The 15,880-nt window shown below is 40.0% G+C and overlaps 1 protein-coding gene and 1 long non-coding RNA gene across 3 annotated transcripts in view; one reads left to right on the forward strand and one right to left on the reverse strand.

Annotated features, from left to right (window-relative positions):
- Positions 1–7,036, reverse strand: part of CAT (catalase) — a 40,060-nt gene extending 33,024 nt beyond the window's left edge. For both annotated transcript variants that reach the window (XM_082343785.1, XM_082343784.1), the window contains exon 1: positions 6,877–7,036. In XM_082343785.1, coding sequence (XP_082199911.1) covers positions 6,877–6,942 — 66 coding nt within the window. In that variant the 5' untranslated portion in view covers positions 6,943–7,036. The remainder of the gene's footprint in view (positions 1–6,876) is intronic.
- A 94-nt stretch (positions 7,037–7,130) lies between these two features.
- On the forward strand, positions 7,131–15,845 carry LOC309606596. Its single transcript, XR_014231976.1, has 2 exons — positions 7,131–10,697; positions 15,523–15,845. It is a non-coding gene; the product is annotated as an uncharacterized lncRNA (long non-coding RNA).
- Positions 15,846–15,880: the final 35 nt, after the last annotated feature.

The following is a 15,880-nucleotide window of genomic DNA, read 5'->3' on the forward strand; positions in this document are numbered from 1 at the left end:
GCACATGAAAAGCTGCTCAACATCACTAATTATTAGAGGAATGCAAATCAAAATGCATTGATGCAATGAGGTATCACCTCACATCGGTTAGAATGGGTATCATCAGAAAATCTAGAAACAACAAATACTGGAGAGGGTGTGGAGAAAAGGGAACACTCTTGCACTGTTGGTGGGAATGTAAATTGATACAGCCATTATGGAAAACAGTATGGACGTTCCTTAAAAAACTAAAAATAGAATTACCATATGACCCAGCAATCTCACTACTGGGCATATATCCAGAGAAAACCATAATTCAAAAAGACACAGGTACTCCAATGTTCATTGCAGCACTATTTACAATAGCCAGGTCATGGAAGCAACCTAAATGCCCATTGACAGACAAATGGATAAAGAAGATGTGGTACATATATACAGTGGAATATTCCTCAGCCATAAAAAGGAATGAAACTGGGTCATTTGTAGAGACGTGGATGGACCTAGAGACCATCATACAGAGTGAAGTAAGTCAGAAAGAGAAAAACAAATATCGTACATTAACGCATATATGTGGAATCTAGAATAATGGTACAGATGAACCAGTTTGCAAAGCAGAAACAGAGACACAGATGTAGAGAACAAACGTATGGATACCAAGGGGAGAAAGTGGAGGGGGTGTGGTGGGATGAATTGGGAGATTGGGATTGACATATATCCACTAATATGCATAAAATAGATAACTAATAAGAACCTGCTCTATAAAAAAATAAATAAAATTAAAAAAAAAGATCTCACAGGCAAGCAAAGAATTGCCTGTCCTTGAACTGCATGGGGGCAAGAGGAGCAAATGCCTGAAGAAAATAAAAAATGATTCCAAGGATTCCAGGGAAGAAAACTAGTGGGTAGTGTTTTTTGTTTTTTAATTAATTTATTTATTTATGGTTCATTGGGTCTTCCTTGCTGCGCACAGGCTATCTCTAGTTGTGGCGAGTGGGTTCTACTCTTCGTTGTGGTGCACGGGCTTCTCACTGTGGTGGCTTCTCTTGTTGCGGAGCACAGGCTCTAGACGTGCGGGCTTCAGTAGTTGTGGCTCACGGGCTCAGTAGTTGTGGCTCGCGGGCTCTAGAGTGCAGGCTCAGTAGCCGTGCCGCACGGGTTTAGTTGTTCCGCGACATGTGGGATCTTCCCGGACCAGGGCTTAAACCTGTATTCCCTGCATTGGCAGGCAGATTCTTAACCACTGTGCCACCAGAGAAGTCCCTAGTGGGTAGTTTATTTTGTTCTTTTTTTTTTTTGGTAGATATTAATCCAATGTTATCACTAATCACTTTCTTTTAAAGTAGGTCTGGATGGGCTCCATTGACTGTGTTTTTTAAAAAAATTTTTATTGAAATATAGTTGATTTACAATATTGTGTTAGTTTCAGGTATACAGCAAAGTGATTCAGATATATATATATATACATATATATTTTAGATTCCTTTCCACTATAGGTTATTACAAGATATTGAGTATAGTTCCCTATGCTATACAGTATACAGTAGGTCCTTGTTGGTTATCTGTTTTATTTATAGTAGTGTGTATATCTTAATCCCAAACTCCTAATTTATCCCTCCCCCCCCGCCCACTTTCCCTTTTGTTAACCATAAATTTGCTTTCTATTGTCTGTGAGTCTATTTCTGTTTTGTAAATAAGTTCATTTATATCATTTTCTTAGATTCTAGTGGATAGTTTTAATTCCAGAAAAAACTAAAAAGTTGCGTTTTACAAGGAAGATAAATAAATGTCAGACTTCAAGGTCACATGGTTGGATGGCTGAGCACAGACTGACTGAACACACCTCCTCCCTCACTCAAATGGGCAGTGTTTGTTTTTCCAGGAAGGCTCTTTTGTATTATTTTGTCCAAGAGGAAACATGTCACAGTAGTTGCTAATATTCTTCTCCTCTCTTCTTGGTGAGTTGTCCACATTTCCAGCAAGATATGGTTAAAATACACTGCTACTGGTTTTCAATAATTAGCAAACAATTACAATAATCCCACCAAGAAAAAAACCTTGAAAATACACAGAATAACTACTGCAAAAGAGGTTTTCTCTGTCTTAAAACTGACTTTACTAAATAAATCTGATAGCACTGGGAATTGCTCTGGTCCTTCAATTTCTCAAAGAAGTAGGGAATAAGAGGAGAGAAAGGCTCAAAAAATGAAGGACAACTGATCCACAAATATAAAAGATTTCGTTACTCTTTGTAGTAGAAACTACAGTAGTCACAGTACCAGAAAGAAAATGAAGAACAAAAGTGAGAAAATAAACAAAAATAAATATTTGCTTGTTTTATGTTTCACAATCAGCCTCTCTTTTCCTACCAGGAGAAAAATACAGAGTGGTCTAGCTGTTGGCTAAAAGAAGTAAAAACTTAGAAATTTTAATTCAACTTCTCCTAATGTCCATCTGTCTCTCTCTCTTCCTGCCATACTATGTCCCACTCCTACGTAGTTGCCACCAGAAATGAAAGCACGTGTGCACAAGAAGTTACTGAGTCACCCCTTCTCCAGCCTGAATGTTAGCAGTGTAACATCAATGCAGTTATTATCAAGTTACCCTAAAAAATACATAAACCTTCGAAGGCTCTGTCTTACGACTCATTGACAGGAATGGATGGGATAAGACCCAACCTCTCTCCCAAGTAATAAGGGAACTGTTAAAAAAAAGGTTCCCTTGAAATGCTCAAATTCTCCAGTTTTTAAGGGATCAGAGGCTACCAAGTACCCTAAGTATCCCAAAGGAAGAGCCAATGGCATTCTAAGCAATGAACAACAAAGTTTCCATCTAAGTTCCATTCAGAGTGACTGGAAATACATGGAGAACCACCTCCCTCCCCTCAATGTATTTTGACAGAAAGAAAAATAATGTTTTTAAGAAGATCCAAGTCATACCTATGAACATATTTGATTCATTCATCACTCGCTTATTAAAGTTCACAAAGGTTCCAATTCACTTGTCAGCAACAAAATATTCCCACAAGGAGAGACGCCCAAAAAATTGCTTTCATGCTGGCTGACACGAGTCCTAAAGAAGGAGACACCCAGCCTGACATTCGGCATCTAGTTCTTGAGGACGGAGACAGCAGGGTGCCATCCAACAGTCATTCCATAACTTAAAGCTCTCACAATCCAGAAAAAATAAAAACAAATTGGGGGGTGGGAGGCAGGATACTAACAGAGAGCTGCCCACTTATAAAAAAAAATTTGCCAAGCAAGTGGAGATTTTTTAAAAAATACCACCCTTTACTGTCATAATTTTCTAACAGAAAGAATATTTTAAAGTCAGAAAGTAAAAAGGACATACCCTTTTAAAAGAGATTATGTCTGTTTGCCCATCACCACATCACAAGAAAATGGCTAGAGAGATTGTCACCACATGGAACATATGTTTGGATACAATGTAGTCGGGTTGGCTACCTAGGCACAAGAGGTAGACTATGTTTCCCAGCCTCCCTCACAGTAGGTGTGGCCATGTGACAGGGTGCTAGACAATGGAATGTGAGCAGAAGTGACCTACACCACTTCCAGCCTGGCCTCTAAACCTCCCTCATACTCTCCTCCATGCTCTTAACCTTCTGTGACTAGACAGTGATGTCGAGGGCAACATTAAGAAACCATGTGTTGACAACAGGGAGTCCTCCTTCAGCCTGCAGCCCTTGATAACTGTGGGCCGCAGAGTACTCACTACCCCCTTCTTCAACCTCAAACCACTTTGGCTAATCACGTAAGAGAGAAATAAAATAAATAAATAAATAAGAGAGAAATAAACTTCCAATATGTTTATGCCATTATACACTTTGGGATGTATAATATTATTGCAGCACCTGGCCCATACATGACTGTACTTAAAATATGGGCTATGAATTAAGGATAATAAGACAAACAATCCAATGTTTTAAAGGACAAAAGATTTGAACAGATACATCAAAGAAATATATACCAATGGTCGAATAAGCATATGAAAAGATGCTCAGCATCACTGGTCATCAGAGGAATGCAAGTACCACTTCCTACCCACCAGAATGGCTTAAATTAAAAGAATGACAATACCAAAAGATGGCAGGATGTGGAGCAACTGGAACTCTCAAACTCAGCTGATGGAACTGTAAAATGGTACAACTGCATCGGAAAAAGGCTTACGAGTTTCTCATAAGACATTCAATTACCTTATTCACTTACCCAGCAATTCTACTCATAGGTATGTTTTAAGAGAAATAAAAGCATATGTGTACAAAAAGATTTATATAAGATTCTTTATAGAACCTTTATTCATAACAGCCACACGCTGGGAATAGCCCAGGTGCCCAGCAACCGGATAAACACGTGGTGGTCTAATCATACAATGGAATACTACTCAGCAATAAAAAGAACCATGGATACATGCAATGACATGAATGAATTCTAAAACATTTTTTTAAATCTTAAAACATATTTGCTGAATGAAAGCAGCATTACACAAAAAGTACATAAATCGATGGTTAAAAAAGAAAATCAACATGGTTGCCTGGGGCAAGACTGCAGGGCTTGCAGGAAAAGACTGGAAACAGCATGAGGGAACATTCCAGGGTAATGAGAATCTTCTGTACCTTAATAAAGGAACCGAATGCACAGGTGTTTATATTTATCAAAAAGCACAGAATGGTGCACTTAATATTCGTATATTTCCTTGCATATAAATTTTGCCTTAAAAACATAAATAAGCATTGAATTCTGTTAATTTGCATGCTTAGTGTTTAGGGGTCAAGCCTGCTGATGTCTACAACTTACTCTGAAATGCACCTCCAAAAAACACGTTAAAGGATGTATGAAGGGACAGACAGATGGAATAACATGTAATAAAAAATATACAGCAAAAACAAATGTGGTGGATATATGGGCATACACTACACAATTCTTCCCACTTTTCTGAATGTTTGAAAATTTTCAAAAGAAAGCACTGGAAAATTACAAAGGCCATGTGACATATGCAAAATTCCTTTTGGTGGGGGAAGTCACCTCAAAGAAATAAGCAGTTTTCACTCAGAGCAGCTCAAGTAAGGAACAACAAGACATCAATGTGACTGCCAATCAGGACAATGTAAACAGTGTACTGAGATGCATGGGCAGAGGAGACAGCAGTATTTCAACTAGAAGTACCCAAATTATAGATGTGCTTTTCGAGCCAGCTGTTTCTCACATGGGTGACCAGGTAGGGTAAATCACCAGCGAGGTCATAATGACTTAACAACAGTTAATGATTCTCCCAAACAGTGAAGAGGCAAGCTAGTCTCAGGGGAGTCCTTTGAAGAGAATAAATTTTGTTTTATGAAAAACTCACTACATTGTCCATATTTTTTTCAGTTCACCAAGTATTCATGAAAAGCTCCATGTGAACCAGGATGCAGCAACCACTGGGTATGGAGAGAGTCCTGGCCCCAGGAAGCTGAGTTCTAATCTTGACCCTGCCACTAACTAGCCGCTTGTCCTTGATTGGTAAGATGCTAAGTCTCTCTGGGTCACTTTGACTAAGAACTCATGAAAAGTTAAATACCCTAGTAGCATATAAGGAACAAAATGAGAAATTTTCCAGGCTCTTAGAATAGGATGGCAGCCTTCTCACAAACAGGGAACTCTAAGGCAATCCATGGGAACTCAGCATTAATACTAGTTCATTAACACTAACCTGGTTTTAAGAAAGAGAGCTAGACAAGACAAGGAAAGCATGACTCTAGTCCTCTCTCTGTCATTAACCAACCACCATGGGAACTGGGCAAGTCCCTCAGACTCTCTGGGCCAATTTGACAAAAGAAGACTCAAAACAGAAGTGCAGAAACTAACACAGTATTGTGAAGCAATTATATTCCAATAAAGATCTATTAAAAAGAATAATAAATGCTCTCATCCCATCCAACCTTCTCAGAGATGCCCTTTAAGGCTCTGCACCCCAGGGTACAGGCCAGGAATGCCTGGCCCACCACCACTGGGCTGAAATCCTACTCATCTTTAAAGCGCTTGTTCAGGTGTCACCTGCTTTGAGAAGCCTGCCAGCCCAGTCGGTCACTCCCTTTACACTCTGCAGATAACCTCTATTAGCGCCCTCACCACGTTGGATGGTAATCATCTGTTTATCTGTCTTGTCTCCCAGACTGGACTTGGAGCTTCTGGGGGGTGCAATTCTGGCCTCATTGGAATTTGTACCACTCACCCAGCACTGTTCCTAGCACATGCTGGCACTCAAAGCATACGTGTTAATAAGCGCATTAATTAATCACTAAGGTCACTTCTAGCTCTAAAATGCTAGACTTGATGTTTTTAAGTGCAAAAGAAATCATGGGTGTAAAAATCTTTTTATTTAGTCGTTTAATGCTGTGTGTACGGTGCTGGGGACGCCGACATGATAAAACACGGTCCCTGTCCCCCTGGTACCCCACAAATATGAAAGCTGGTGGTCACTGTTTGAGCAAAGGCAAAGCTAGAGCCTGTTCCGACTTCCCCCCTCACTTCCTTTCTTGCAGCTGCAGCTCTCTGCCTCTTTCCCCATGAGCCTTCACTCCTGCCTCAAGCTGCGACCTCTGTCCCAGATGGCAAAAGCGCAAAATTATAAGCCAACCACCCGCGACCTGCGGCCCACGACAAATCCTGCAGGCCCGCTGCCCACCGCCCCAGAACCCTCTCCCCTCCTGCCTTTGAATGTAACAGTCCATCGGGACCGAACGGCAGCGCGCACGCACACACACACCCACACAGACACCCCGCCCGTGATCTGTGGTACAGCCCTACCGAACCGCCGCGCTGGAGAAGCAGGGGCCGTTACTCGCGGACACCTAGCTTTCTGCGCTGACCGTAAGGCCGGCTCGGAGAGCGCAGGGTGTACCTGCACGGCCCGCTGCTCCTTCCAGAGCTTCATCTGGTCGCTAGCTGGATCCCGGTTGTCCGACATGGTGTCTGGCGCTGCAGAACGTTGCAGGCTACCTCTACTCACGCGTCTCCGGCCCCGCGGCTGAAATTGGCGACTTCAGACTCTGCCCCTCAGCTCCGGCCCTTGTCCCGCCCCCCCTTGGCGGAACCGCCTCCTGATTGGCCGCTCGAGCGCCAGGAGGGATAGGATTGGAAACCATATAGGGGCGGGGCTAGGACTCGGAGAGGAGAGGTTGGGGAGGGGTTGGAAGAGGTGGGGAGCTCCGCGGCTCTGACCCCTTAACCCCGGGATTAAGGAACCTAGGGCCGGGGCCCCGGGTACCAGGACGTGACTCTCTGCTCGGTTTATCAGCATCCTTCAGGGTGCCCTGGGACGCAGCGGTTGGTCCAGTTTTGTTGAGGGAACGCTTAGGTCCTGCTGGGTGAGGCTTTGAACTCTGTAAATATGCTCTCAGCTCTTAAAAAAAAAAAGAAAAAGAAATCCTGGGTTGAGTTCATCTGTGCAAAATGAAGTTTTGTCATGTTCTAATGTTAATATTGTTTACAACTGAAGGATTGATGGAATTTGGAATAAATGCAAACACTGATTCTGCATTTAAGTATGACCAGTGGTCACACTCTCAAATGTTGCGTTATTTTTTCTTTGTCACAGATTATGCACAGAAAGACGTGCCTTTTTAAAAAACACAGAAAAGCAAAATATTGGCAAGTTCTAAATGATCTTAATAGTCTAAAATACATAGGAGGAAAATTCAACCTTTTAGACTCCCTTTTTGGTTCAGAGGCTCCCCATTTTTGAGTGTCTACTATGTGCTAGACACTGCTGATGGTTGCCAGACTCTATCACTTAATCTTCACAACAAAAAGACATTAAAGGTCAATGAAGTCTCCCCACCATGACAGTATAAACAAGCATCAAGAGGCTGGCTTGCTCCTGATGTAGAATAATTAACTAAGTTAACTAAGATGCTCAAACCCACTATTTATTAGTAGAAATGCTGGCATAGAGTTTAGAAAATCTCTTCAGTAAGTTAATGGGACTGATTTTTGAGGTGTTCGAGCAGTGCATTTTAATAAGTGAAATAACAGAATATATTTTGTGATATTCCGGAAGAAAATTGCTCAAGAGTTCAAAAATGCAAACAAGTTCTATGACTTATTCTATGAAAATATCTTCAGTTGGTGTTTTACTCATGTCAAGATGCTTAATTAGATGAAGTGTGAAAGGAGGACTTGCTTGTCCCCAGCTAGAGAGATTGTCGACAAAGTTTGAGACAATTGCCTTGGCATAATAAAGCTAGGGAAAAAATAGGACTCCTAGACCTCAACAGAGATCTGTACTCCTACAACTTCTCATCCTGAGTCCACATCATAGATTTTTCTTCCACTATGTGAACCTCCCACTCATAGGGCATCACACTTATTCTTCAGATCTTCCCTTCCCTCAGTTGTTACAATCCTCGTGTGGTCAGGGATTGCCTTATTCCAGACAGGCTGTCACTCTTTTCTTTTACTTCTGGATTCATATCACTTTTTATGCTTGAGCTTGTCTTTGAAATGTTAGCATACTGTTAGGACTCTAGTTCAGTCACACTTGTATGACAAAGGATTTTTGTGAATAGAACTGGAAATCTAACCACTGTTTATAACATTATTTGCATGAGAATAAGTCTTTCAAGTTTAAATTAAGTGAAAGGAGCTAGGGAGGGCTACCAAAACTTTTTGCCAAGTCACGTTACAATTATCAGACCTATTAGAAAACCCTAAAGTAAGAAAGAAAAACACAGTGCCCATAGACAACTTTCAAGTATTCAATAATGTACATGATTTCTCCAGTGATTCTATGTACATCTCATCTCCTGTACCCACTGATGCATATGTCTCCTTATTTTAAAGGCCCTTTGTTTCCTGGGCCTCAGCTGCTCAGTGGTAGGACTTTTGATTCTTTCTAGTTTTCACCATGAGTTGAATCAAATGCAATTCCCTCTCCAGATCATCACTTAACTTATCTGCTTCTCTTGAAAAGTAGGCATGTTTTTGTTTGCCCCTCCAGATCCACTCTCCACCCTTCTCAATCCTAATCTGTACTCCAGGAATCTTGATTTTTATCATCCACTTGGCCCCATGATACCCTGCCTTCTTGTTGAGTTCAGCCAATGGTGGGCCAGCATGAGATGGGAACTTAGGAGGAGAGAGGGGCCAAAGGATTCATTACATCAGCTCCAAAGTCGGATTTACCACGAAGTTAATGAAGCTTAAATTTTAGAGTTCCTCACCTACACACGTTCCTTCCAAACTTCTGGGAGGTGTCCTCACAATGTGCTTACGTGCAATGTGTTTTCATAAAATTAGAGTGAGATATTTAACCATGATTGAATATGACCTCGGTCTCTTTTGATTCTGAATTCCCCTCCACCACACTACCTCTTTTATCAGGTGTCATTGGAGTGACTGTAGTTATTTTTGGCATTCTGTTAAGGAGACATCGAGCTGGAGATTCATTTAGTTGGGTTTAGTGGAATACAATTAAGTGACTTGCAGTCTCTTCCATGTATAGTTAGTTATTATTCATAAAGTTTCACAGGCTAGAGAGTGGCAGAATTATGTCTGACTCTGATACCAAGCAACTGTGTGGCCTTTTCTCTGTCTGGTGAGCCTCACTGGGCCTTTGATTCCTCTATCTAAAGGCACAGTAGCCCATCCTCAGCCTCTTGCCAACGTTTGACACTCTTTTCTCACCTCCCCTATCAAATTCCAGCACACTTTGTTGTCTTGTCACTTGGTCTTTATCTCCCACCACTGCCCTATCTGTACTCCACGCTCCACTGAACTAAGATTCTTGACTTTGCTGAACCTTGCACTGCTCATCCTCTTCCCTTGGCCAGGAATTGTCTTCCCTAATCACACTTGCTTAGGTTCTTATTAATTTCTTGCTGGTTTGACATTAAAAAAATGATGATGATGAAAATAACATAAAATTCACAATACAGTATCACAGCAAGAATGGTTAATACATATGATCAGTTCAAAGAGTATTTAGGAGTAGCCCACCACAAAAGAACATGGGAAATGCCCTGAAATTTGACAAGTCCTATATGAAAGCCAGTTAGTATTGCTTTCCCCCAATTAGACAACAATTAATGAATTTTTGTTTTTGGCTGCACTGCCAAAAAAAAAAAATCTTAGTTCCCCGACCAGAGAACGAACCTGGGCCCCCGGCAGTGAAAGTGTGGAGTCCTAACCACTGGACCGCCAGGGAATTCCCAACAATTCATGAATTTTAAATGGCATTACCAGTAGTAAGGAATGAAGTTGAAATGCAACTTTTCTAAACTATCAATAAAAAACACAAACTTTGACAAGCTATGCTAGAGGAAAGACTGAATTACCTTTCTATTCTCTCTATTAAAAATTATGACCTTTTTTGGTATATAAAGAGGTGACCAAAAAGTATGCAGTCAAAATGCAAAAAAAAAAAAAAAGAATTTTAGAGATGTGCCAGACTGTTAATGAGATATTATGCTATTTTGGGGGGATTCTGTGATGTGTATGGTACTTGTCAGATTATTCAAGTTTGTAAGTTGTGATTTCTTTTACCATTGTAGATAAAGATTGATTTTTGTGCCTAAGTATATGTTCTTTTCCTTAAAGGGGCAGTGCAAATTATATAAGCTTTGAATCCCGCAAGATCAGGATCCATTCCTACCAAGCTCACTGCCTGCCTACCCTGCCATGATTCCTTGATTTCTTGGAAGCAACCATTTCCTACAGCTACAGGTATAATTGGTTGCAGAAACCACTCTTTTTCTTTGCCTCTTCAGACCCAAGAATGGCACAGCCTACCTGACAGTCACAGGTGCTTCACCCTTTTTGTACAGTCCCTTCATGAAAATTTCCACAATTTTCCGTTCAGAGTGTGCTGTTTTTTGCAGGGATTCTGACTGATACAACTCATAAAAAGCAAAATAATGTGATGCATTTTATCTTGTTTTATTTATTTTTTATTGAAGTACAGTTGATTTACAATGTTGTATTAGTTTCAGGTGTACGGCAAAGTGATTCAGTTATATATATATATGTATGTTACTACAAAATATTGAGTATTGTTCCCTGTGCTATATGATAGGTCCTTGTTGGTTATCTATTTTTTATATAGTAGTATGTATATGTTAATCCCAAACTCCTAATTTATCCCTCCCCCCCTTTCCCCTTTGGTAACCATAAGTTTGTTTTCTATGTCTGTGAGTCTACTTCTCATCTGTAAATAAATTCATTGGTATCATTTTTTTTTAGATTCCACATGTTAGCGATATCATATATTTGTCTTTCTCTGTCTGGCTTACTTCAATATGATGCATTTTAAAGGACACTTTCTGGAGCTACTGCAGCACTGTGTTGGACAATACTTGTCCAACCAGCATGGTATAGGGCAGTAGTTCTCAAACTTTTGACCTTAGAACCCATTTACACTCTTAAAAATTATTGAGGACTCCAAAGAGCTTTCCTTTGTTAATGTTAGAAATTATTGAAGCATCCAAACAAAAGAACTAAGAATATTACTAATATTAAAATTCTTTAATTTGTAATTTGTTTATGAAAAGAAATAATAGCTGTCTTCGAGTCACTTTGGAAGTTAGCTAATGAGATGTCAGTATGGTCCACGTGAATGTTAATAGAAGCCAAGTTCCAAGGTGTTGAACCTCACTTCTGAAGGCACATATCAGAAAAATAAAGAAGGAAAAAAATGACAATATATCTAATTATGACTTATTTATTGAGAAATTAATATGTATATTGGAACTCTCAATCTCAACATTGCCAAACATTGCTTAAGATAGAAGGTGATTATGATGAGGCAAGCTTCCTTGGAAAATTACAGTGGTTTCCAACTTTCCATTGGCTAGGAAATGAAAGAATTGCAAACCTCAAAGATACTTGACATGAATATTTTGAGCTCTAAAACAGAAAATTGTGAACAAAACAATATTATTAAATACTGAGGGCCGAAGTCCTCATATTTTTGAGAACTGAATTTAGGAAAAGCAATCCCTCTGCTGCTTACTGGCTGGCCTGAACTAAGGGCAGGGATGGCTTTTGTAACTCTCCCCACACTTTCTGGAACATGACCAGCCCACTGGGCAGTCTTATTATAGAACACCCAGTTAAACTGGCTCCCTGGGGGTGGAGCTGAGGCTGCACTTTGTCAGTTTGAGAGTAGTGTGCACCAACAACACAATCCCTGCCTTTCCTTAATTTTTCCTGGGGCTTGATCTTCTATCTGAACCCACAGAAAACTGCCACTGGCATGGGAGTGGTGATGGTGGTAGGTGCCAGGGGGAAGGGGGAAGAAAAAGCGTCAGGATCCACTGGAGAAGTCAGTTATTGTTAAGTGGGACAACATTAATACAATAGACATCTGTTCCATTGAGAAAAGACCTTTGTTTAACATATGGAGCTTTCAGTATAAATCACAAAATGATCTAACCTGTAGATGGTAGGCTGGAGTATTGGAATCCTCATCCCTTACATCAATGGAAGCTGTCATTGCAGAATTTAGTTCCCTTTGTGGTTCCGCCAAATGTGCACTAATTATTAACTTTTAGATTTATACCTTAAGAGCTGTAAGTAGAGCTAGCTCTGAATTGAAAATCGAATGCAGCCAGCTAATAAGCCCTCAGTTGTTCAACATTCAAAAGGTTTTTATTTGGTATCAACCTGGGCAGCCTCTAGGGTCCAACAGTTCATAAATTTTTATGATCCCTGCCCTTTGGACCCTATCATCTAGTCTTTCTCAAGCTAACAAGATCACAGTTTCAGGAATTAGTCAATCAACTGTTCCCGAAGGACAATCGACTAAGCTGGAAGGAATCATCCAACCCTTACAAATTAGCAATTTAAAAAGATGAGGTTAAAATCTAAAATGCATAAGGAACTCCTACCACTCAATAGCAAACAAACAAACAAAAACAACAAAAACAAACAAACAAAAAGCAAATAAGCCAATTAAAAAATGGGCAGAGACCCAAATAAACATATTTTCCAAAGAAGACCTACAAATAGCCACCAGGTATACAAAGAGCTGTTCCACATCACTAATCATCAGGGATGTGAACATCGAAACCACAATGAGATATCACTTTATACCTTTTAGGATGGCTATTATCAAAAAGAGAAGCAAAAATAAGTGTTGGAGAGGATCTGGAGAAAAGGGAACCCCTGTACACTATTGGTGGGGATATAAACTGGTATAGCCACTATGGAAAACAGTATGGAGGTTCCTCAAAAAATTAAAACTAGAACTCTAATATTATCCAGCAATCCCACTTCTAGGTATATATCCAAAGGAAATGAAATTAGTATCTCCAAGAGATGTCTGCAACCCCATGTTCATTGTAGCATTATTTACAATAGCCAAGATATGGAAATAACCTAAATATCTGTTGACAGATGAGTAGATAAAGAAAATGTGGTGTATATACACACACACACACAGTGGAATATTATCAGCTCTATATAAAAACACACACACACACAAAGGGAAATCCTGCCATTTCCAACAACATGGATGAACCTGGAGGGCATTATGCTAAGTAAAACAAGTCAGACACAGAAAGACAAATACCGTAGGATCTCACTGACATGTGGAATCTAAAAAGGTCAAACTCATAGAACCACAGCATAGAATGGGGTTGCCAGAGGCTGAGGGGTGGAGGAGATGAGGAGATGTTGGCCAAAGGGTACAAACTTTCAGTTATAAGATGATTAAATTCTGGAGATCTAATGTGCATCACGGTGACTATAGTTAATAATACTGTATTATATACTCGAAGTTTGCTAAAAGAGTAGATCTTAAGTATTCTCATCATGCAGGAAAAATGGCAACTATGTGAGGTGATGGATGTGTTAATTAACTTGAATGTGGTCATCATTTCACAACATACACATATATTAAATCATCTCTGTGTACACCCTAAGTATATACAATCTTTATTTGCCAATTATACCTCAATACGGCTGGAAAAAAATAAATAACTGAGGTCCTCATAGATTATTATATCCATGTATCTGGAGTTCAAAACTAGTTAGAAACCAGGACCAGAACCCAGCTCTACGGACTCCCAGACCTTTCCTCTTTGGCGATGTTTACTTTCCTTCCCACTTCCCCACACACAAAAAAGCCTAGTTTCACATTTTAGAATCCTTATACCAGTAAATATCTGCAGACACACACAGGAAATCAATGGCCATTGACTCCTGGCCATATCGCAGAAGCAATATGTTGTTTGTCTTGTATATTTGCTGACTGCTAGAGTACAGTTGTGACATAAATTTGTTTTTCATGAAACAGTCTCTATTTTTAAAACCAAAGTTCAACAGAAAGTTGATCACATGAGAAGTATGTCACATATAACTTTGGTTGATAGATGGATTTAATGATAAATATTAAATAATGGCATTAATCTCTGCTTCAGTAAAGTCCCATCAAAGCTTACCTTTCATAAACATGTACTATTCCTTTAAGTTGGCTTTTCACATTTCCAAAAGGACTTAGCATAACCTTTGTCATAGTGATTATTTTTCTTTAAGATATATTTCTAATTAAGCAAGTAATTCATGAGTACTTTATTGTGTTAAAACAGTCAAACTATACAGAGGTAACTAGTTAATGAAGTCACTTACAAGTCAGTATGTAATAGTGATTTTTTTATGTAATATTGATTTTTAAAATATGCTAGACTGAGGAAAAGTTGTGAAATATATTTAGGAGTGGAAAGGCAGAATAAAGTTCCCTGTTTCTTTCTTCTTCTTTCAGGCACCCAGTGGGTTCAATGTCCTTTAGCTTAGTGTACCACGTAGAGTAGTTGACAATTGTTCATAAGAAAATTGTCAAGTAGTTAATGTTCTACTTATCACCCCAAAAAATTCATTTAAAAAAGAAGACCCAGGAAAAACACTATCAATACAAAGTATTGAATGCTTATAAGGAATTTAGGCAACACCCAGAAAGTGTATTTTGCAGGGGTAGAGGGGTTGGAGGGAGAAAAGAGAGAGAAGTGGGGTGATGGGAAAGAAGTATAGAGTAAAGGGATCTACCATATGCACAGCACTGGAGTTACTTCTACAGGCTGTCAATCCAGTTGGGGAGGATACTGATAACATTCCTCAATCATGGACAAGGAGACAAAGTTTGCATTTGTCACTTGCCCAATGTCAGATGACCAGAAGTACAAAGCCTGATCTGATTTATATTCTCTTTATTATAAATCCCATGTGTTTTCCACTACCCTGGCATTGCTGCTCCATCATTGTGCCAGGCGTGGCATATACAATGCTATGTTTAATTCTCACAACAACCCCATGAGAAAGATGTTGTTTCCAATTTCAAAATTAAGAAACTGCCTCAGAGAGGTTAAGTCATTTTGCCCAAGGGCCCACAGTAAAAGAGAGAGCATTTAGTAGATAGGTGAGTGCAAAGCTATGCCCTAGTATTTCAGTGTTTCTCAAACAGACCCTGAGAGTCTGTGAACCTATTTTTAGAGGCCTGAACATCCTCTTCAAGAACTTTTAAATTTTGTATTTTTGGACTTCCCTGGTGGCGCAGTGGTTAAGAATTCGCCGCCAATGCAGGGGACACGGGTTCGAGCCCTGGTCCGGGAGGATCCCACGTGCCGCGGAGGAACTAAGACTGTGCGCCACAACTACTGAGCCTGCACTCTAGAGCCCGTGAGCCACAACTACTGAGCCCGTGAGCCACAACTACTGAAGCCTGCGCGCCTAGAGCCCGAGCTCCGCAACAAGAGAAGCCACCGCAATGAGAAGTCCACGCACTGCAACGAAGAGTAGCCCCGGCTCACCGCAACTAGGGAAAGCCCACGCGCAGCAACAAAGACCCAACGTAGCCAAAAATAAATAAATTAATTAATTTTTTTAAATTGTATTTTTATTTTTAAGATAACATT

Source organism: Balaenoptera borealis, assembly GCF_965194805.1.
Source record: "Balaenoptera borealis genome assembly, chromosome: 11".
NCBI classification, from domain to species: Eukaryota; Metazoa; Chordata; class Mammalia; order Artiodactyla; family Balaenopteridae; genus Balaenoptera; species Balaenoptera borealis.